Here is a 24,241-nt window from a genome sequence, read left to right on the forward strand (position 1 = left end):
AAATAAAAGCAATAATTGTGGCTTGATATTGAGTAAGAACATGTTTTTATGAACCACACAGCTTCCGGTCTTCCACGACCCGACCGGAGAAAAAGACGTGCTGCAGGCACGAAACACATTACCAGTAGAAATACATTGCTTTTAAAATCGTGCTGTGCAACACGAAAAAAAGGGGAAAATCGTGTTGGTGAACACGAATCAATAGATTAAAAATCGTGTTGGTGAACACGAAATGCCATGAGACTGGGTTGGGCCATCTTGGTGACGTGTGTAGTTGTGCGAGACCAGAGATGTAGTTCATTGAGCGTTTCACACAAAGAAATGTGTTACTTCACAGTTTTACGACACATTTTTATTTGTTTGACTTGCAAAATTATCTTTTAAATTGACAAACATCATAACCTATGTGTAATTCGTGGCACAATTCAAACAGGATCGAAAGATAATCTTTCTCTCTCCATTGACTTCAATACATAATTTTTCAGAAATAAGGTCCCATGGAGCTCCCCCGGAAGGGGAGGGACTTCGCCACTCTATTATTGACAACAGAAAGCATAGCCCTCCCTGAGAGCTCCTGAATATGATTAACGATTGTCTTCGGTGAGAGGGTCAAAGTAGCAACCCTTTCATTTTAGATGTGCTTTGTTTGTCAAGTTGCAATTCACCTTGTGGCACCTTACACTCCCACAAATATATCCATATAGAAACAATCTCCATCAGTGATCAACAAAATCCAACAAGGCTAAAATGTCAACGTAGAATCGAGATTGCGGAGTTAAACAGATGTTTTTAGCGTTTCCTCATCTGTGTCAAACGATCAGTCAGCTGATATTTTCTATTTTTGAACCAAGTATACATTTTTCATAAGAAAGCTCTACATTATTCCATATCATTTACATTCAGTCAAAATGTGTTTGTCTTTGATAACCCACTTTATAGTTTGAATGACATGGATTGGGTTGCTCTCCAAACAAATGCACTACATTCCTCAGTGTATGCCACTTTTTTTGAGGAATGCTACAGTGTTTCCTCCTCATCCTCAGCTGTCGCAGTCGTAATAACAACAGGCAGATTTTCCTTTAGCGAGATATCGTCCACCTGCTTGGGTCCGCTGTCCTCCGGTTCTTCAGGTATGGATGGGTCCGAGTTACTGATCACGTATCCGGGGAGGGTGGCGTGCATGCCGATCAAAGCGGGATTCGTGCTCTGATAAACACGGCTTGAAGCCAGCGTGGTGGAGCGTGTGGAAAGTCCCGCCCCCGCCAGGTGGGAGTGGCTGCTGGTGCTGTTGTTGATGCCAACAACTACGGAGCCGTAACGATAGCGACCGCAGACCACCGGGCCCTCCCACTCAAATGCAAGGTTCCAGCGTGTCCATGTTTTCTTTATTTCTGCCTGGACCTGTGGGATGGGAAGAAGAAAATCTCTAAATATCACAAATGGTATTGCAAATGATCAATAGAATACTAGAATGTATGATAGAGCATTATACAGTATGTTGTCATAAACTGGAGCAAGGGTCATATCATGGTTTTTCATACTGTCTGTGCTTAGCTTTTATTTGTGCTCATGTATGTGATTTTGTGTCTGTTAATGGGTTTGTAGGCAAGGGCTTTTAACTGGGCGTATGTACTTTATATATGCTGTGAGTCAATTGTTCTTATGTGTTTTTATTCTACTCATGTGCTTTTGCCTGTGCTTTCAGTTCTTATCTGCTCTTGTAGATACACCGTTATTTCTAAACCCCAAAAGCACGAAAAGGGTTGCTTTTCTCAATTATTTAATTTGTTTTACGTTTTCTTTGGTATGTAATCCTTTTTGTTCCACTGCTGTTTCCTTTGTAGTTTAATTTTAGTTAATTGTGATTTTGTCTGTGATTGCACAGTGATTTTGTCTTAGTTTGTGAAGGAATTAACAAACTAAGACAAAAAAGTAGTTTTGGTGCTATATAAATGAAGTAGTGATTACAATTAAGTCTTAAATGACTTGCCTTCTAAGTCTTCCCCAACAATTGCAATATTTTGAACTTGTGTTAGTCTTCACACAGAACCATATGTATACAAATGCCACCATTCATATTATAGCAGGTAGCAAACACTAGCTTGATCTTTTTTGCTGGACACAGCTGCCTACTGCTATTTATCCGCAGGTTTATGAAATGCTAACTTTGAACTGTACCCTCTGCATGGGCTGAATGACTAAAACAATCCATTAACAGAGTAGAGTTGCAGAGTAGGGTGTTATTTGTCAGTATAAGCTGAGACCATTTCACATTACATGAGTCATTTGGTCCAGTGATTATAACAAAAGGATATTTTATGGAGCTCAACACAAAAAAAGACATCTGTTCCATTTTTAATTAAAAACAGAGGGCTTGCCAAAGTGCTTCAAAATGAACATAATATTATAATAAAATATAATATTACAAGAATAGATAAAAGGCACACATAAGAATAGATAAAAGGCACACATAAGAATAGATAAAAGGCACACATGAGAATAGATAAATATAATAAAAAACTGAAGTTTTGTGAAGATAAAACCAGCAGTCTATTCTTATTGCAAATTGAAAGCTCTTAATACAAATTTGCTCAGATAGTGGAGCGAGATCAAATGAAAAGAGCTGTCATATTCTCTAAGGCAAGAACTCGGAAGTAAGAAAAAGGAAAAGAAGGTAATGACACTTATAAAAAAATTCAGCCAGAAGCTCAATTATGCGTGTCACTTATGTAATTATACCATACCATTGAATGGCTACGTTTTATTTAAACTACAGTGTAATCAAAGCACTTGATTCACTTTAGTTTCTCAGTATTTTGGGTTTTACTTTGTGAGCAGATGTATTTGGAAAAAATCGATTCACTCACCTCTCCGTTGCAGTAGCAATAGATAATGGACACAAAGAAACCCTGAAAGGGAGAGATTGAATTACAAATTGGGAGCTCAAATGTCAGTGGAAGCAAGTGAGAAGAAATGTCACATACAGATTATCACCACAGTTGACCAAATGTCATTCTTACAATTCACTATCTATTATCCATCAAAGATGATAAGTAGGGTAAAGGGCACCAACTATGTATTCACTTCAAACAGTGCTTATCTTATTTTAAAAATAAGAAGACAGCATTGTTAGCTCCTTTGGCTGTGGCTGTTTTGACCTGTTTCACCTTGTGTTCCTGCCTCCAAGCACGATAAGAAGTTAAAGGAGAGAAATGGTGTCTTTGTGACAATGACGGGTTAATATGGGTGTGTGCCCATGTATGTGAGGTTTTACTTTGGTGTTTAACTACCTTGCTGCACGTCATTGCTGGTTAGAGGCAATCAGGCAGTGGCTTTCTGAGAACTTAAATCAACACATTGAACGAAAATAATAAGAATATTGCTGTTTTGATCCTCATTTAAAGCTCACCTATTATACTATATTTGAACAATATATTATAGGGCTGTATCTAAATCTATACAAAACACGTCTCGAAGTGTTTTGCTCAAATTACCGAACAGATCACCCATTGTGGCCATGCCTCATACCCCTCTATTTCAGCTCTGTTACGAAAGTGCTGATTCTGGGTCTGGCCCTTTAAATGTAACCCGAGCTGCTGCTGGCCACGCCCCTTTCCGCATGCAAGCAGTGAGCTCTGTGAAGAGAAGGCTGTTTAACGGCAGAAACTCAGCTAAATGCTGTGGTGATTAAACGCCATATTATGTTCCAAACCACATCAAGCATTATTTGTGAGTATGGAGCTCAAACACATAATAGGCAGAGGTGGGGACTCGAGTCACATGACTTGACTCGAGTCAGACTCGAGTTGCACATTTGTTGACTTGAGACTTGCTTGACTAACATTGATAAAATACTTGACTTGACTTTGACTTGGTAATCCTGACTTGAGACTTGACTTAAGCTTGAGATAGATGACTTGAAGGGACTTGACTGTTTAAAATTAAATATTTGCGTTTGTATTGAGATATTACGTTTAGTTTTTTCGAAAAACGTGATTGGGTGATTATAGCGCTATGCGCGCAAATCTGGCAACCCACTAGACAGCAGGAGTGTCAGTTAACATTTCAGTGGCTAGCGTTACTCAAAAAATTGTGAAGTTTGGATTCAAGGATTATTTTGTCGATGACGCTAATAAGAAAAGAACAGAGGTATGCAGGGTCTGCAGCATAAAGATCGGTGACAGAACCACCAAAACATCCAACTTCATTCGTCACTACAAAAAAAGACAAAGAGAAAGCTAGGCTACGTGCATGTGTTGTGTTAACTAGAAAGCTAACGTTAAGTTTAAGCTACGTTAACATGGTTTCAAATTGATTAAGCAAAGAGAAGACAAAACAGTAAATTAATGATAGAACCGCCAAGGGATTCATTTTGACTAACCCCGACACTGACGCGCTGTCAGGAGAGGGAGAGAGAGAAAGAGATAGAGAGGAAAAGAGATACCTCGTTTATTTCCCCTGTGTTATTATCAGAAGTTACTGTACACTTTTGAATAATGTATTTCATCTACTTTTAGTAGTTTGTTTAAATGTTTTAATTATGTTGTTTTTGTTTGTAGAAGTGCACAATTCCTTGATTTATTGTAAAATGAATCTGAACTTTTTCATCTGTTATGATGATAAACTGAAGCCATTTCAAAATGAACCCAATTAACTGAGTTTTAAATCATCCTACTTCGTTTATAAGGAAATTATGAAGAGGAACAAATTAAATGATTTGAAAATGATATATATGTAGGTGCTGACGTTGTTGGTGGTTCTAGTGTTAACAGACATTTTAATTAAATATGTGTAATGGCAAATGTCATATATGATTTTCTTACCATGGAATTCTGCCTTTTTGAACAGACTTTTTTGATTGAGTCCTAGCTATATTGTCTGCAGTTCTAGGGTTAATATTAATCTAATATGATTGTCATCGGTCTAAATTAGATTTCAAATGATTAACTGTGTGTGTAATGAAGATCATAGTGTGGGTTGAATCCATTTTCATAACCACTGTCTTTTAACTGATTTAAATGCAGAAACTGGGCTTATTCATCAGAATGTTGTATGACTTGACTTGACTTGCTTGACCTGAGCAATGACTTGTCTTGACTTGACTTGACTTGCTTGACTCTCACCACAGTGACTTGGGAGTTCCTTGATACTTGTCGGTCAAGACTTGAGACTTGCTCATGACTTGCACATGTAGGACTTACTCCCACCTCTGATAATAGGTGACCTTTAAGTTTACAACTAGTCAGAAAGTGTAAATAGTTTTTGAAAGTTCTATTACAATTTAATATATATATTCAACAACCAAATATTAATGAATGGTGGCTTTTTTTAGCTGAGGCTTGCAAGAAAAAGATAGGCTTGTGTCACTAATGTATGCACACATAAAGAAAACATTTTTTGATGAGATTTCAAAAGCTTATCAGAGAGAACACACTGCAGACTTCCCAACTCTGGGGGAAATTATTTTAAGCTTCTCAAAGGCCAACTCTTTTGTGGAAATGGGGAAATGTGTTACTGTGCTGGCATCTGTCATTACATAATTCTACCAGCACTGTGTCGGTATCATATCACGTTGCCAACAGCAGCTCACAATGTCCAGATTTCCCCAGAGAGGGCACCATGCCAAAAGGAAGCTCAGTTTGTTTGACTGCACAAACACATTCGAGGAAACATCTCTTGTGACACTGAACAAGCAGGTGCGATGTTCACACATGCACCAATGGTGTGTGAATGTGTCTGAATGTTAGCTTCCCTGAGCAATTGGCATCTTGTATGAATGGGTGTGAATGATGAATGTACAGCGGTGTGAGGGGTCGGAAACACCTGAAAAGCATTATATAAAATGCAATCCATTTACTTTTTAAACAGGACTAGACCCACTGTTACCTCTGTGATGAACTACAACCCCTCACTACAAGCCTTGCACAGCTCAATATCACTGTTTCCCCATGGTATTGACTGCTGAGCAAATATAATGTAAAGAGTATGAGGTGCTTAAAACTCACCCGATTTAAAGTCAATGTATCCCGTGGCATTAAAGGAGTCATATTAAGGTTGGTTTGTGCTGGTGTTTTTGCACAATTTGAATTAACAGATTACATAATATACAGTATAGCAAGAGGCATAAAAAAACACTGAGCATAATTGAAGCCTCCAGCTAAATAATGTTAGAATTCACAATCTTATTGAAAATACAAGATCAATACACAAATGTATATGGTTTCATTAGTGATGGAAAACTATCTGAACTACATTGGTCATGCTCAGTGACTTAACTTGCAAACTCCTCTAGGGATCCCTTTGTCTACTTGAAGGCCTTAACTAATGCATTATTGTGCTTAAATATTTACTTCTAAATCAATGTTTTATAATTATCACACAGCAAGGAAATAAAAGAGAGTAGAAGGGACGAAAGGTCAGTAGAGGTGTTTTGCCCCATGGTCTCTTTTCAGGTTAGTCCAGCACTGGGTATTGATCCGCACAGGTGACTGTGTATCTTTATTTTCTTGCATAGGGTTATAGTTTATAGTAAAGCCTTAACTTCTGATAAAAGTTGACTTCAGTTTTATATAAATATTGGATGTATATGACAAAGGAACACTCTGATCTAGGACTAATCAGAAACTGCAACCAAGGATTAATTCATGTTTTTTTAAAGTCTCAGTCTGGGCACATATGCGAGTGGGAGCGATAATTATAATCTTTTCATCAAGTCACATGCGGTGTTCTTCACTTGGTTATTTGCATCCCTGCAGGATAAAAGACAAATGCGGACAGCAGTCAGACTCTTTCTTTTATGTGTATTAATTTACATTTGGCTGAGATGGGTTACAAATTAAACTGTGAGAAGGTTTGAAAATATTATAGCCTTGAGAATTCCTGCTCTTACTTGTGTCGTAAGACAGCTGGGGGCTCGTCCACTTCTTTGTATCTGTGATACAGCAACGGATATCGGTGAGATTTGTGTTGGGAGTTGGTGCGCGTGTATACGTTTGTTGGGAGCGCGTTTGCAGTGGGCTGGTTTCTTTGTTTCGGCTCGTTGTGGGAAGGACATTAGATTTCAGATTGTTGTTTGGGGGACTGATTTGATTACTTTGTGAGGCTTTGATTTGTTTGGTATTATATTTCGGGAGAGTGGTTGCTTCTAGTTGTTCTTAGCCGTGGTCAGCTGTTTGTTTTGTTTTTTTCCTTTCTCTCTTGTGTGGGTTTGTTGGTGCGTTGCATGTGGAGCAGTGCGGAACGGTGCAGAGTTTTCCCTGGCAGGTTAAGCGGCGGTTCCCTTGAGCGGGGTGTGTAGTGTTGCGGAGAAAGTGGTTGAAGCTTTGGCTTGGGAGCATGGCCGTGGTCTCAGTAGTGTTGCTAGCTTGCTAGTCGCTTTGCTGGATTAGCGGTCTCCAGTGCATAAATACCCACCACAAGTAACTGCATGAAGATTAGGGAGGAGATTAGTCAGTGGGATGGTGAGTTAGTGGGGAAACTCCAATCAAAAAATTAGTATTCCACTTTGGACGCATAATAAACGTGGTGGTATCTGTCCGGTTGGTTTTTGGTTTTGTTCTCTTCTTTCGGTTTAAAGGTCCGGTGTTGTGTTCCGGTGAGGGGTCAGTGTAAATTAAGATGGCTGACGTAGAGGCATTTATTGAAGCTCCGTTTCAGGGGTCTCTTGCCACTTTCTCAAGAGAGCAGCTGCTCTTAATTGCTGAGCATTTCTCTGTGTCTATTGTCGGTGATAGAAGGGTGAAAGACAACATAAAAGACTCTATAATGTCGACATTATGTGAGACAGGAGTGTTTGCTGCAAAGGAAGAGGGGGTTTTGTTAAAAACCTTTTTGTCAGGCTAGTTCACTGTCCTTTGAGCAGCAGAAGGAGATGTTGTTGTTGCAGCTGAGTCATGACAAAATGAGGTATGAGATGGAGTTTGAAAAGGAAATTGCAGTGGAGCGGATGCGGCACGAGACTGAGAAAGCCAAACTGGATATGGAAGGACAACGTCTTTCTATGGTCAGAGATGGTGCGGTGTTGGGTGAGTGGCACGGTGAACAGGTGCCCAGGTCTCCTCATCGGTTCGATGCTAACAACTTGCGCTTGTTACCACAATTTAATGAAAGTGATCCTGACACTTTTTTTGTGCTTTTTGAACGTGTAGCTAGGGCTAGAGATTGGCCTGATGCAGACTGCGCTCTGATGCTTCAGTGTGTTCTCACAGGGAGAGCGCAGTCAGCATATTCCTCCTTATGTCTTGAGGATAGCTCTAGCTATAGTAAAATAAAATCGGCGGTGCTTAGAGCATATGAACTGGTGCCAGAGGCCTATCGACAGCATTTTAGGTCCTTTGAGCAAAAACAAGATCAAACATATGTGGAGATGGCGAGGGATTTGTCTGTTCATTTTAAGCGTTGGTTAACTGCTCTTGACGTCACTACTTTTGACGATTTGTGTGAGCTCATGACTTTGGAACAGTTCAAAAATATTCTTCCAGACAAGATTGCTACTTACATAACAGAACACAGGGTCACTTCTGCGGCTGAAGCTGCTGTGGCAGCTGATGAGTTTGTGTTGCTTCATAAAAGCAGGTTCGGAGGGCGCTCTGGGGCCCTGGCTATTTTTGAGGGAAGTAGAAAGGTTGGTTCATTTGGGATGGAGTCAAGGAACTTGGGTTTGGTCAAATCTGAGGGGGATAATAATGATATTTGCCACTACTGCCGCGTAAAAGGCCATTGGAAGGCAGACTGTCCTGCGCTTAGAGCAAAATCTGAGGGAAGAAGATATTTTGTTGGGCCTGTTGCATTGGCTGCTCCTGTGGAAAGCTGCTGTGTTGCCGATGTGCTTACATCCCACTTAGGTGGATCTGAGGTTTTGGCATCTTATGCTCCATTTATACGAGACGGCTTGGTGTCATTGGTAGGTAGTAATGTCAGAGTTCCAATAAAAATCTTGCGAGACACAGGGGCTTTTGACTCCTATATTGTTGACTCTGTTTTGCCTCTGTCTTATGAAAGTGACACTGATGACACCCTTCTGAGTTAGGGAATGGGATTAAAAGTTCTTCCTATTCCTGTTCATAGGATGTATATTGACTGTGGTCTTGTTAAGGGTGAGGTGGCTGTTGGTGTGCGTCCAGCTTTGCCAATCGAGGGGATACAGTTCATCCTGGGCAACGGTTTGGCAGGTAGCAGAGTCTGGACTGATGTTCCCCCTGTGCTTTTAGTGACTGGCGGTCCGATTGAGTCAAGGTCTGAGGAGAGCTCTACAGTGTTGGCAGACGTCACGTCCTCTTGTGTGATCACTCGTGCTATGGACAAAAACATGTTTAGAAACCAGAAGACCAAGCATTGTCCCACTAGTCAAAGTGGTCGTGGCGGCGGTGGCGTTGATGGTGGTCGTGGTGGCGGCAGCGTTGATGGTGGTCGTGGCGGCGGTAGCAGGGGTCGAGGAAGAGGCAAGGAAATGACCTGCTATCGGTGTGGAGACCAAGGACACATGGCTCGTGACTGTGGGCATGCCAACGACCGGAAGTGCTATTCCTGCGGTGGGCTTGGTCACATCCAGAGCAGAGTCCTGCACGGGTCTGATTTTCAAGACCCGCTCCCGCCCCGCACCCGCGACGTGCAATACCGAACCCGCCCCGCTACCCGCAGATATTGCCAATTAGTTCCGCAACCCGACCCGACCCGTCGGCACAATATCCGCAACCCGACCCGCACCCGCATATATACTGTATGAGCAGTGAAAACGTGCAATTATTAACACACGCAGTTGCATATTTGTCTCAAAAAGCGTGGGATGTTTGTTATTTTCTCCATCTAGGATGACACCAAAAGCCTCCCAGACGTTGGATTTCGCTCTTGAGGAAGTGTTATTGAAATGCTGTATTCTCCGCTAGAGAGCTTCACCTCAGCCATTTCGAATGTGGCGCGCACAGCAGCAGATTGATGCGCTGCAGAGGTTATGATTATGCACGGTCCCGCGGGGGAGAGGTCTTTAAACATTGAAGGTGGGGTAGGTAATTTTGAGAAACCGGCTCGAGATACACTTTTTGTTATATTCCATGGAATGCTCTTAACATCCCGATAGCAATGAATATCTTAAGTGCTTTGACAAAAAATCCATGACAACATTTCATCTGTGGAAGCCGTAATACTGTAAAAAGCACGACCAATTATTTTAGCCGGCCCGGCTAAAATAACTGGATGGCCTACCTGCCTGTCAGCCTTCCATTGGGGCACAAACTTATCTCGTGCCCTCATTGGTCATGTGCGCGTTCGTGTGTGTTGGAGGAGAGGCTCTGTAAGGAAGTGGCAGATTTTCTCCGGTTGTGTATTTTCAAATTCTGGCGATCTCGAGCTGGTTTCTCAGACTTACCTACCCCACCTTTAAACTAAATTATTATTATTTTAATATATTTATTTTGCAATACCTGCAACCCGACCCGCATCATCTTTGTTTTACCCAGAACCGAACCCGGAAAAAAGCGTTTGAAAAAATACCACCTGCGAATCACCTTTTTTGCGGGTCACCCGATGCAGGACTCTGATCCAGAGACGTTGCAGTAGGGTGAAATGTTACAGGTGTGGCGACATTGGCCACGTTGCGGTGCATTGCAGTAAAGCCAGTGAAACTAACTGCTACAACTGAGGAAACATGGGCCGTGATGGTAATGTATGGTCTGTCATACTGTTTAATAAATCGTTCTCGCTCTGCCCATCCTTTTAAAGTGTGCTTCTCAGGTTGCTTACCTGTGTTGCTAAAGATGTGGCTGGGTGTGGGAGGAGCGGTTGGCAGTGTGAGGGTTGTATGTTGCAATTGTTGGTTTTGTTGGAAGTGGGGAGCCGTATGTCTTTTTGTTTTTCATTACTGGTGTTTTGTTTTGTTTTGTCAGGGTTGGTGTGCCGGTGGTCCTGGGGACACCGACTTTAAGGGGGTGGGTGTGATGACCCCTGCCTTGTTATCTCTGGTGTGTGTATGTTCCTTTAAGGTTTTCCCTTTGGTCTATCAGCTGGGATTGAGGACACCTGGCGGCCGGTACCAGAGGGTTAAAGGGCCTGAGTGAGACCTGCAATCTCTCTCTGGCAGGAGGACGCAACGTGAAGAGCAGCCACGACCAGCTGACCTCTTGTTTCGTCGTTTGTTTCGCCTGTTTGTGTCCTTCAGCAGCAGTGAATAAACTATTTTTTTTTATTCACGCCCTCGTTTTCTGTCGCGCGCTTGTTGTGGCTGAGGGCCAAGTCATGACAGCTGGGCTCATATTTAATAGTGCCTCAGTTCAATCATGTAAATGGTTCTCAATTATTGTTGAGTTTGTCTCCTTAGCTTCCCTTTTACATAACCATGCAAAGTCTCAACACTGGCACAACATTGACATGGCATGCAAGTGAAAAATTATGTATTAATTACCATACTTTGAATACAACCCGTTTGCTATCAACAAATACTCATTCAAAGCATTTCATATATAATTTGCCTGCCTGGTTGATGTTCCGCAACACTGAATTTTCTATAATGTTTGATGAATTCTTCTATTAAACTTGCCATAAATATCTGAAGTACCAGTTAGTCTGTTGGCTGCAAATCTTGTTATTGATTTGTCAGAATGGCTACAGTTGCTAAGCGACCATCATCCATGTAATCAGAAACTATAAAAGATTAGATTGTTTATATAAAGCTCTTTGTTGCCAAACATTGTCAGTTAAAACGGGAATTTAATAATTGGGAAATATGCATCAAGACAGTCAGACAATTAATTACTACTTAAGCCGAGGAGACGGCAGCTGTGGCGTAAAACTGTGAATATTCTGAGTCATAGAGAAATACTATTAGCCGCATCCCTCTGGAGAAGAGTATAACATTGGAGAATTTATCCTTACAATTCAATCTGGCTTCGTAAGTTTAGCATCATGAGCTGCAACATAGTCGGTCATTGTTGTTATACTAAACTAGAACGGAAATAATTTCAGTAGAGAAAGGGTTTCATGTCCTTAAGGGTTCCAAATGGTGCGTAGTATTTGCATCTGATTAAAAGTGTGAGGATTTTAGTCTTTGGATCCAAACAAAATTAAAATAATTTGAATGTAATCAAGTATTGTCCAATTCAGAAACAAAAGTAGTTATTCTAGCTATTAAGAGCGTCAAAAAGCAGGTTAAATATGGTTCCAAGACATATAATATGTAACCAATCAACAATTTGATTAAGATTAGAAATAACAAATATATGCGTAAAATAAACTTTAAATCCATACAATGCAAATGTTTGTTTGATGCAGGTGATAATTTATGTATTATATGTTATTTTCACACAGGTGCAAGGCCATTGTCACCAGGCACATCCCATGTCTGTGCAATTAAGTCTGGTTGTTCATGCTGAGATGGATAGATGATGCATCTGAGCATATTTCTGTCACACCAGGCGGCAGAGTGCAATTTAGGCATTACATTTAGCTTCTGTTGTCTTCTGTTGGCCACCATCACAAAGGCTAACAGAATCGTTTTTTGGCTTTAATTAGCAGATATACACCCACACAGAACTATAGGTTACTTACGTAACCTATAGTTCTCATTCATAACACTCCGTTCGATGTCTCACTATGGGATATTGTAGCTCCCGTATTGCCAGACGAGCTTATCTCGAAAATCACCAACCAACCAGAACTTAACAGGTAGAGTCCCGACTCAACAAGGTGCCCAGCACTGCTCGGGCCACGCTTGGAGCGGAGACGTCTAGCCTGTAAAAGCGGACAAAAGTGAGCGGCGAGGACCAGCTCGCCGCTGCACAGATGTCTTGGATGGAAACACCCTTGAACAAAGCCCAGGATGTAGCCAGGCCCCGAGTCGAGTGAGCCCACAGACCCGAAGGTGCTTGCCAACTCTGACTCGTATAGGCCAAAGCAATAATTGCCTCCACAATCCAGTGGGAGAGCCGTTGCTTAGTAACAGGCTTGCCCTTGTGAGGGTTAGCCCAGGACACAAAGAGTTGGTCATTAAGACGAAGCTCCTTTGATCTGTCCATATATGTGCATAAAGCACAGACTGGACACAACAGATCCTGCTGCTGTTCCCCGGAGGAAACCAGCGGCGGAGGAAATGCCTCAATGTCAATTGGGGTACACGAACCAACCACCTTTGGTGTAAAGGCAGGGTTGGGCTTCTACAACACTCTCGTTTGCCCTGGGGCGAACTGAGTGCATGAAGGATGTACAGACAGCGCATGAATATCACTGACCCGCTTGGCGGATGCCAGGGCCAGTAACAGCACTGTCTTGAGTGACAGATGTTTCATGTCAGCTCCTTCCAGGGGTTCAAATGGGGTCATTCTGAGCCCATTTAAAACCACTGCCAAGTCCCATAAGGGCACCAGCGACCTGGAGACAGGGAGGAGCCTGCGAGCCCCTTTCATAAAACGGCAGACCAAAGGATGTTGGCTAGCCGTCTTTCCCTCAAAGCCCACATGGCATGCAGAAATAGCAGCCAGGTACACTTTGATCGTAGAGAAAGCTCTGTGTTTATCGATCAAGTCCTGTAGAAATTATAAAATCACCCCGACAGGACATTGAAAGGAGATGTGTTCTTTTTGAAGGCACCACTCCTCAAACACCCTCCACTTACAGTCATAGAGAGACCTGGTGGAGGAAGCTCTCGCACTCTGAATAGTGTTTATCACCCTCTGAGGGAGTCCCACTGTATTCAGATTGTACCACTCACGTGCCAGGCCCATAGTGCCCAGCGCTCTGGGCGTGGGTGAAAGATCGCCTCCCCCGCCGTGGGGGGCTGCCATGGCTGATAGCAGCTGATATATCTCCGCCAGTCCGTACATTGCGGGCCAGGGCGGAGCTATCAGGATAAGAGTGTGGCGTTGTACCTTCACTCTGGCCAGAGTTGGGGGTATCAGAGCCAGGGGTGGGAACGCGTACAGAAGGCCCGGAGGCCAATCGTGCACGAGCGCGTCCACGCCTAACAGTGCGTTTAAATCGTGCATTGAAAAGAACAGCTGACATTGAGCATTTTCTTTTGATGCGAACATATCTACCACGGCTCTGCCGTAACGCACCCACAGCTGACTCACAATCCTTGGATGTAGAGTTCAGTCTGCATATAGTGGTGCACCTCTGGACAGTAGATCCGCCCCGAGGTTCATCACTCCTGGTACGTGTGTCGCTCTCAGAGAGAGGAGACGTCTGCCGCTCCATAAGGTCAGTTTGCGTGCCAGCATGTGTAACTGGAGAGAACGCAAACCCCCTTGGCGGTTTATATTGTGGTCGTGTTGTCTGTCCTCACGAGGACATGATGTCCTCTGAGAAAAGGCAGAAAGCGTTTTAGAGTGAGGAACACCGCTAAAAGCTCCAGGTAATTTATGTGCGCCGGCTGGAGGTCTCTGTTCCAGAGACCCCTCACCGGACGACCTCCGTAAATACCTTACAGAATGCCCGAGAAGCGAGGGGGGGTGACAGCGAATTGGAGTCTGTAGCTCCGTGTTACTGTCTTGAGAACCCCAAGCAGATGTTGTGAGCATCTTCCACTGTATGCTCCTTAGAGTCAGCGGAGATGTCACGTCTCTTACCCTCTGAGTCCCTATTAGTTGTGTTATGGGGCCCTCTAGTGTCTGAACACAGTGGTGCCCCATTTCGACAATCCCCACCGATACTGCGCATGCGCATGACGGTGGTGCCTTCACAACCCCAGCCGGCACTGCGCATACGCGTGACGGTGGTGCCTTCACAGACCCAGCCGGCACTGCGCATGCGCGTGACGGTGGTGCCTTCACAGACCCGTCTATAATCCGCCTTTTGAGAGAAGCCGTAGCTGCTCTCAGAAGGGGAACAGTTGACAGACTGTTTATTGTTTTTATTGTTTTTCTTGTGACATGTGTTTTTGCGGACTTGAGGATGGTGTTGAGGCATCTCTCGAGGCGGCGGGAACACATCTAGAGCTGGGGAACCGTGGACTTCCAACTCTGTCACAGAGGAGAGAAGGAGGGGCTGTCAGGCCGCTCGCTTCTTCTTCCTTGACTGCTGGCCGAAATTCTGGGTCGGCTGCGCCTGGGCTGCGCCTGGGCTGCGCCTGGGCTGCAGCCGGGACCGGATATTTTCTAGGCCAACTCGCCCTCGTCTCCTGCCTGGGCTGGGGACTCGGGGCGGGCTGCGACCTCTGCTGTTTGGGTATTTTGAACCCAGCAGGGTTGGAGGCAGCTTGGTCGAAGGACTGCCGCTGTGAAGGCAGCGGCTGGACCCTTCGAGGGAGGCAGAGGTGGAGGGCCTCGTCCTCCTTCTTTTTTGACTCGCATCTCCTCTGCATGGAGGCGAGAGCGGAGCCGAAAATCTCCTCGGGAACGATGGGCATGTCAAGCACATCCTCCTTTTCCCGGTCTGGGAGGTTGGTGAGGTTGAGCCATCTAGCTCTTTCCTGCACCACCATGATCCCCATTGCCTTGCCCGTGGCCTGGACGGCGCAGCGTTGGACACGGAGACAAATGTCTGTGACTGCGGCCATCTCATCCAGAACGGCCGGTCCAGGATTGCTCGACAGATCCTCACAGAGCTCCGCTTGGTATGCGGTTGGCAGCGAGGAAACGTTCAGAGCCCTGGCGGAAAACGCTGCGGCTCTGTAGGACCGTTCAGTCATGGTCGACTGGAATCGGTCCGCCTTCGCTGGCAGCGTGGGGTTCCTGCTTGGTGGGCCCATCCTCGGTAGGAGGTGGGCTGCCACCAGCGGTTCCATAGGCGGTATGCGGAGCAGGCCGAGCCTCTCCATACCATCACAGTCTAGGGAGGAGGCACCCTGGATTGGGGCCTTGTTGCTAAAGGGCCGGTCTCTCCACGAGACCGACACCTCATCCAACATCTCCGGGAAGACCGGAAGGAGTTGCCTCTTTGTCCTCATTGCTTGGGGAAAATGTTTCCCCTCGTAACGGGACCTGGAGGTCTCCTTGGCCATTTCGTGGAGAGGACCCGCTCGTAACAGGTACGTCGTCGAGAAAAAAAGTGTTACCAACCTGTCTTTAATCCGGAGAAAAAGAGGACGGTGTAGGTCTTTTTTCTCAAAGAATATTAACTGGTGTGTTAATATTCTTTTAATCCTTTCCTCCTCCGTGAGAAAGAGAAAAGAGAAACGTCCTCGCTACCGTGGTGTCGGTAGTGAGGGAAAGCAAGCTAGCGACAGGTGTGTTGCTAGCTTGAAAAAATCAAAACCTTACCTTAATTCCCGAGGAAGAAACGGCGAGGTCGATTATAATACTAACTGGTGTGTTAGTATTAGCAGTCTTCTTGCGAAGCAGGAAGGGTAGCCGGCGAGCGCCCGTCGACCGAAATTTAGATTTGGGTTCAGTCTGTGCACTGTTAAGCTAGCCCGGCTACCATAGAGATGTGCTCTGAAGCGAGAAGAGGTGTTTGAATGACGCATGCGACGTAGCGCAAGCTACTTATAGGGGGTGGATTCCCCTGACGCTGACGTCAAGATCACCAGCCAATCAGGATTGGCGTAATGAGATTGATGCTTCTGTTTGCTCCGCGATGAGGCGCATCCCATAGTGAGACATCGAACAGAGTGTTATGAATGAGAACTCTCCATCACCACAAATCCTTCTCTGTTCAGTTTCCCTCTGTTGCCCTGACATATCATATTTAAACTAGAACATACCTAAATACAAATGAAGGTTTACATTTTGTTGATTTAAATGCAGCTGTCGAATTAGAGTGTCGATGGAGCACACATAATTCTCGCTAAAATCTAAGGTTAAAATAACACATACATGACTTTTCAGACTAACTTGTATTCTCTTCACATTGGAACCCTTTTAAAAACGGATTAACACTCATCTCATTTAGTCATTAAAGATAGTCAATATGAGTCATGCTTCCTGTTTGTGAAGACACCACTCGTTGCTTTTAAGTTCTCTTCAGGATTTTGGCCGATTATCCATTATCCTAACTCCTTTCCTTAAACATAGCAGGTGTACAAATGACTCGTACATTTCACTTTAAGCACTCCTTGTATAACCCACTACTCTTGCTCCATTAGACAGACCCCTTATCAAATAGCTTACCTTGATGGACACTGCCAGCATTTTAAGAAAAATGTTTCTAATACACTGCAATCTGATTTATCAATATCTGTTCAATCTTATGCCTGAACTTTTATCATGGGCACTGATAATATAATAATAGTTTATTTCCATTTAAGTTTTCAATGTATGCGCTGTCACGGGAAAAATGAAGATGGTTGACAGTGAACAGTTTTCAAAAGATTGACACTTTCTGAATATTTATGTATTATGTTGAGAAAGAAGTAATAAGCCATGCAGTTCCCGACCAACAAAATAATGCAAGTCATTTGTATGTTAATGTGATTTTTAGGAGAGGCATTGCAATTTGATGGAGAAACGTCTAGTTATTGGTTTATATTTATATATTCACATACATACAAAATACAGCTTTCCTGATCTTTTTGTTCTGATTCCATATTTTTCAAGAATGGTATGTGTATGAAAGCTTGTTATTATTTGTCTTATTTGGTTGGTGATGGAACGTTTTAAGAGACCCTATTATGCTTGTTGGGTTTTTCTCAATATATATCGGTTTTTGTGGAAGTAAATAGTTTGCAGGTTTGCAAGGCTAAAATCATAAAGTTCCCTCCTGAGGGAGTTTCTCTCCCACACTCTCCCCCCCTGCCTGAAAAGCTTTGACAAAACTATTTTGTTTACTTCTGTAATATGAAGACATCACTATGTAAGAGAATGTATGAGACAAATAAAGCACTTTTTGAACATTAAAGCATGTAAACATGTCAGGATTCAGTAGATGCATAAAATACAAATATGGACCTGAAAATTAGCATTTTATGTGCTATTTAACTTTTGATCACAAAGGTTCCGGAAGGTTAAAACAGACGGTATATAAATCAAAATACCCAGATGGATCAAGGCTCTATTTTGTTCCTAGATTCCTTTATGCTTTGTGTCTTAAGTATTTTTACAATCCAAACTAAACTTATATTAAAATCAACTGATAATTCCCTTTGCCATGGACAACCAACATTCAGGATTTGAACACCATGAAGATTTGCATTTATATATTGCTTTTGGAAATAAACTTTTAAGCAATTGTTAATTGAATTTACTGTTAATGTATGATAAACACACTTGTGGTCATAATTAATGACACAAATGTAGCTAATTGCTGAATGAACAATGTGCAAAAACCAATAATTTGAACTGAAAACATAAGAAGCACCAACAAGCTTGTTAAAAGTGTGAACAAACTACAGAATCTGCAGAATTTAAAATGCAGAAAATGAAGAATACTGTTGACTTTAAACCACCATTTCCTGTGATCTAAGAAAACAAATGTAAGATGGATGGATGTTCTCCATGAACAAGTTTGAATTAAATGAGCAATAGTTAGAATGTGAGAATAGTGTTGGCTCCAGTAGTGTACTTTCTATTTCATTTCCCCACGGAATTGCTCTTTTCCTGATGAATTTCATACATTTAAGGCAATTTAAGGTCAAACTGAGATTATGGTCATTACAATATCTCATTCCTTTAGGGAAGGAATATAGACTCAACACTGTCAAACATGTTTCATATGTCAAGGTAGAAAATAAAGAAGGATTGGATATGAAGTATAATTAAGTTAATATTTAGAAAAGGTCAAGCCTGAAGAGTAGTTATAATCATACTGTTTCAATCAAAAAAGTGACAGGTAGTGTGACAGGTCACACATCTCCCTACTTATGCAAATAAGCTAAGTCCCGCCCCCCATTGCGAGACCCTTTGATGTGTTGATTAGGGCAGACTCTTTGAAGTTATGTTGTCTGGCCCCTGTCCCCTCACACCCCTTTGTAGTCTAGTCCATTGATGTGTGTTATAACAGGTAGGTGTGAAAAGCCCCCCTGTGTAGTGCCTTTGTTATCTAATTATTTGATGTGTTAATTAGGGCAGCCTCTTTGAAGTTATGTTGTCTGGCCCCTGTCCCCTCACACCCCTTTGTAGTCTAGTCCATTGATGTGTGTTATAACAGGTAGGTGTGAAAAGCCCCCCTGTGTAGTGCCTTTGTTGTCTAATTATTTGATGTGTTGATTAAGGCAGACTCTTTGAAGTTATGTTGTCTGGCCCCTGTCCCTCAGAGCCCTTTGTTATCTAATCTAAGTAGCCTTTGATGTTTTGCCCTTTGATGTGAGGTGTGATTTCACACTGGTGAAAGCCTTTGATGTTAATCTAGGTGTCTCTTTGAAGTTATGCGTGAGACTGTCTACCCGCCCCCTCCCAGCCTCCCCCCCCTTTTCTCCACCCCCCTTCCTGTGGCTATGAAGCCAGCAGATAGTGGGGGTGGAATTAGATGAAGATAGAAATACACTCAAACTAAATAAAAAAAGACAGTCATTTACACTTACCAAGTCACCATTCAAAAAAGAAAAATGTCAAGAGACGCCTCGAATGGGGTTTAACCAGCCTGTGACAGCTTACCCGTCTGAAGAGCCAGTCAAGAAACGAATGCAGCATCGGGGCCGGTACAGCCTCTTTCTGGTCATGTGTGTTGGAGGAGGGGCTCTGTAAGGAAGTCTGAAGGAAGTGGCAGATTCTCCCCCGGTTTGAATGCAAAAGACTCTGACTTTTCTCCAAAGGGCTCCGCCTACCTTAAGAACAATTAACACACATACACACACACACACACACACACTGGAGTTGGCTTTTGATTGGAGGGTTGAGATAAGCTTTTGGAAGGTATGTTAATTAAGACACTCTCTGTGAGATGAGAAGCGAGGCGATGAAGTTAGTTTTAAAAAAAGAAATAAGCTCTAATTAAATAAAAACAGCCATTCATTTTCACTCACCAAGACACCTAAAAAAGGTTGTTGTCCTCTCTAGGTTTGATTCAGGTTTTGTTTTTAAATGATATGTGAGTGCTAAGGATGTTTCTTTTAAAGTTTTTGTGAAACTGTTAACTACAAGGAAATATCTGCTTGCAAAGAGGGTATTCATATTAATTTAAAAAAGATCTTGTTTAGGTTTTATTAGTGATAACTAAGGATGTTCTCTTTTAGTTGTATGGATTGTGAACTAATGTGTAATTACTTTTTTACTAACTATAAGAAAAGTCTCTCTGAAGAGGGGAAATAATAAAATATCCTATTACCCGCATAATCTTTGTCTTTTTTAAATAATTACTTTACACCACTATAAGGAATCCCAATATGAAGCTGTGTGAGGTTGTGTGGGTGTAATATTAGATTTTGTTGTAGGCAACAAAGAGAAGTATCTTTTAAAAATGTGTGTTTCTGCTCCATTCACTCCAAGGCGGCTCCAGTGGGGCTGATCAGAACAAAGAAAAGCTGTAAACACTTAAAATACTTAATCAAGAGTCTGAAGGTAAATGAAATTAGTCATTTACAACAGCTTGAACTGGATAAATGTTTAGTCTTTTTTCAAACATACCGTACGTTCTGCATGTTAGTATATATGGCCAATCGATGTTAGACCCTACTGCCCTAGACGCATGCCCTCAATAGGGAAGTCACGCTTTGGGAAGAGGTGTTTAATTTCATAGATCCACCTTGATTGTTGTTGTGAGGGGTGAAGGAAGAGGGACGGGGGAGGAAAATTCAGAGGATGAAGAAGCAGAAAACATAACTTGTTTGTAAAACGGACAGCACGTCAGTTTCAAGAAAGATGACACTGTGTTTATGCATGACATGCAAAATATCTTGAAGCCCTATTAAAAAAAAATATAAGTATAAGTATATTGTGTTGAAAATATCGCAAAAAGTCGTAATATTGTATAATGTATTAGTTACATGTTGTATTTTGCTAGAAATCACTATGTAGTTTTTCAAAAAATATAATGGAAAAAGGAGAGAAACACAAAAAACAAAATATCACAGTATGTTGAAAAAATATGAAAAAAGTAATATTGTGTTTAAAATAACATGAAAGAAATCTTAGTAACGCCTCTAAAAAATATAATATATATATTTAGAAAAGTAATGTTAGTCATGTCAAGTTATCAAGACTGCTGTGTTTCATCGAAACAGCGTTACAATCACAAACTTGCCTTTTAGAGAGACATAAAGAAAACAAATTCCTTACAAATCAATGAATATTTTACCCGGTTAAAAAGGTTTGCATCCATTAAAGTGTAACTGAAAGATACACTATTCTACGATAACTAAAAGTATCGTAGTAGCACAAGAAAAGAGAATAAAACATTGATGTCAACAAAACAGCCTTGTTTCACTGAAATAGCCTCAAAATCACAAACTGCCATTAAGAGTCAGATTCTTAACGAAATCTAATGACACAAAGTACTTCATTATCTACTTTTCAGCTTTTAAATACAAAATGTATCATTCAGTAACTTTCTGATAGAATTTAAGCATAAATCTGTCAAAGATTCTTAAAGAAATCTACTGACACATAGTACTTCATTATCTACTTTTCAGCTTTTATACACAAAGTGTATCTTTCAGTAACTTTCTCAGAGACTTTAAGCATAAATCTGTCAAATGTTTCAAAAACAGCCTTGTTTCACTGAAATAACCTCAAAATCACAAACTGCCATTACGAGTAAGATTCTTAACAAAATCTACTGACACAAAGTACTTCATTATCTACTTTTCAGCTTTTATACACAAAAGTGTATCTTTCAGTAACTTTCTCAGAGACTGTAAGCATAAATCTGTCAAATGTTTCAAAACAGCCTTGTTTCACTGAAATAGCCTCAAAATCACAAACTGCCATTAAGAGTCAGATTCTTAACAAAATCTAAGGACACAAAGTCTACTTCATTATCTACTTTTCAACTTTTAAATACAAAAGTGTATCTTTCAGTAACTTTCTGAGAGAATTTAAGCATAAATCTGTCAAATGTTCAAAACAGCCTTGTTTCACTGAAATCTCTCAAAATCACAAACTGCCATTAAGAGTCAGATTCTTAACGAAATCTACTAAAACAAAGTACTTCATTCTCTACTTTTCAGCTTGTATACACTAAAGTGTATCTCTCAGTAACTTTCTCAGAGAATTAAGCATAAATATGTCAAATGTTCATAACAGCCTTGTTTCACTGAAATAGCCTCAAAATCACAAACTGCAATTAAGTGTCAGATGCTTAACGAAATCTACTAAAACAAAGTACTTCATTATATACTTTTCAGCTTTTATACACTAAAGTGTGTCTCTCAGTAACTTTCTCAGAGAATTAAGCATAAATCTGTCAAATGTTCAAAACAGCCTTGTTTCACTGAAATAGCCTCAAAATCACAAACTGCCATTAAGAGTAAGATTCTTAACGAAATCTACGGACACAAGTCTACTTCATTATTTACTTTTTCAGCTTTTTAAATACAAAATTGTATCTTTCAGTAACTTTTTGAGAGAGTTAAGCATAAATCTGTCAAATATTCAAAACAGCCTTGTTTCACTGAAATCTCTCAAAATCACAAACTGCCATTAAGAGTAAGATTCTTAACGAAATCTACTGACACAAAGTACTTCATTATCTACTTTTCAGCTTTTATACACAAAAGTGTATCTTTCAGTAACTTTCTCAGAGAATTTAAGCATAAATCTGTCAAATGTTCAAAACAGACTTGTTTCACTGAAATAGCCTCGAAATCACAAACTGGCTGAAACTGTACAGTGAATTGGAGAAATTACAGCACAGAGTTTGGTACTAGGACACAGATCGTATAATCTATGTGACAAGACAGGGGGAGACTACACTGCCCATGAGGGTTTATCTGGGGGATCCCTAAAAGTTATGCTTACCAGACCAAAAATCAAAAAAGTTGTGATGCGTTTGTGTAATCCCTTTCACACGCATCTTTTTTTATTTTTGGTCTGGTAAATTACTGAAAGATACACTTTTGTGTATACAAGCTGAAAAGTAGATAATGAAGTTCTTTGTGTCAGTAGATTTCGTTAAGATTCTGACTCTTAATGGCAGTTTGTGATTTTTAGGCTATTTCAGTGAAACAAGGCTGTTTTGAGGATTTGACAGATGTATGCTTAACTCTCTCAAAAAGTTACTGAAAGATACAATTTTGTATTTCAAAAGCTGAAAAAGTAGATAATGAAGTAGACTTGTGTCCGTAGATTTCGTTAAGAATCTGACTCTTAATGGCAGTTTGTGATTTTGAGGCTATTTCAGTGAAATAAGGCTGTTTTTAAACATTTGACAGATTTATGCTTAAATTCTCTGAGAAAGTTACTGAAAGATACACTTTTGTGTATAAAAGCTGAAATGTAGATAATGAAGTACTTTGTGTCAGTAGATTTTGTTAAGAATCTTTGACAGATTTATGCTTAAATTCTCTCAGAAAGTTACTGAAAGATACACTTTTGTATTTAAAAGTTGAAAAGTAGATAATGAAGTACTTTGTGTCAGTATATTTCGTTAAGAATCTTACTCTTAATGGCAGTTTGTGATTTTGAGGCTATTTCAGTGAAACAAGGCTGTTTTGAACATTTGACAGATTTATGCTTAATTCTCTGAGAAAGTTACTGAAAGATACACGTTAGTGTATACAAGCTGAAAAGTATATAATGAAGTACTTTGTTTTAGTAGATTTCGTTAAGAATCTGACTCTTAATGGCAGTTTGTGATTTTGAGTCTATTTCAGTGAAACAAGGCTGTTTTGAACATTTGACATATTTATGCTTAATTCTCTGAGAAAGTTACTGAGAGATACACTTTAGTGTATAAAAGCTGAAAAGTAGATAATGAAGTACTTTGTTTTAGTAGATTTCGTTAAGAATCTGACTCTTAATGGCAGTTTGTGATTTCGAGGCTATTTCAGTGAAACAAGGCTGTTTTGAACATTTGACAGATTTATGCTTAATTCTCTGAGAAAGTTACTGAGAGATACACTTTAGTGTATACAAGCTGAAAAGTAGATAATGAAGTACTTTGTGTCAGTAGATTTAGTTAAGAATCTGACTCTTAATGGCAGTTTGTGATTTTGAGAGATTTCAGTGAAACAAGGCTGTTTTGAATATTTGACAGATTTATGCTTAACTCTCTCAAAAAGTTACTGAAAGATACAATTTTGTATTTAAAAAGCTGAAAAAAGTAGATAATGAAGTAGACTTTGTGTCCTTAGATTTCGTTAAGAATCTGACTCTTAATGGCAGTTTGTGATTTTGAGGCTATTTCAGTGAAACAAGGCTGTTTTGAAACATTTGACAGATTTATGCTTAAATTCTCTGAGAAAGTTACTGAAAGATACACTATTCTTTTTAAAAGCTGAACAGTA

General features: G+C 41.0%; 1 protein-coding gene across 1 annotated transcript in view; it reads right to left on the reverse strand.

Moving 5' to 3' along the window:
• Nucleotides 1–1,017: 1,017 nt before the first annotated feature.
• The window catches only part of pth2ra (parathyroid hormone 2 receptor a), a 115,619-nt gene continuing 92,395 nt past the window's right edge, over nt 1,018–24,241 (reverse strand). The window contains exons 13-14 of the mRNA XM_034110473.1: nt 2,868–2,909; nt 1,018–1,401 (exon numbers count right to left, since the gene is read on the reverse strand). Coding sequence (XP_033966364.1) covers nt 1,018–1,401; nt 2,868–2,909 — 426 coding nt within the window. The remainder of the gene's footprint in view (nt 1,402–2,867; nt 2,910–24,241) is intronic.

The sequence above is a fragment of the Pseudochaenichthys georgianus genome, chromosome 21 (assembly GCF_902827115.2).
Source record: "Pseudochaenichthys georgianus chromosome 21, fPseGeo1.2, whole genome shotgun sequence".
NCBI lineage: Eukaryota > Metazoa > Chordata > Actinopteri > Perciformes > Channichthyidae > Pseudochaenichthys > Pseudochaenichthys georgianus.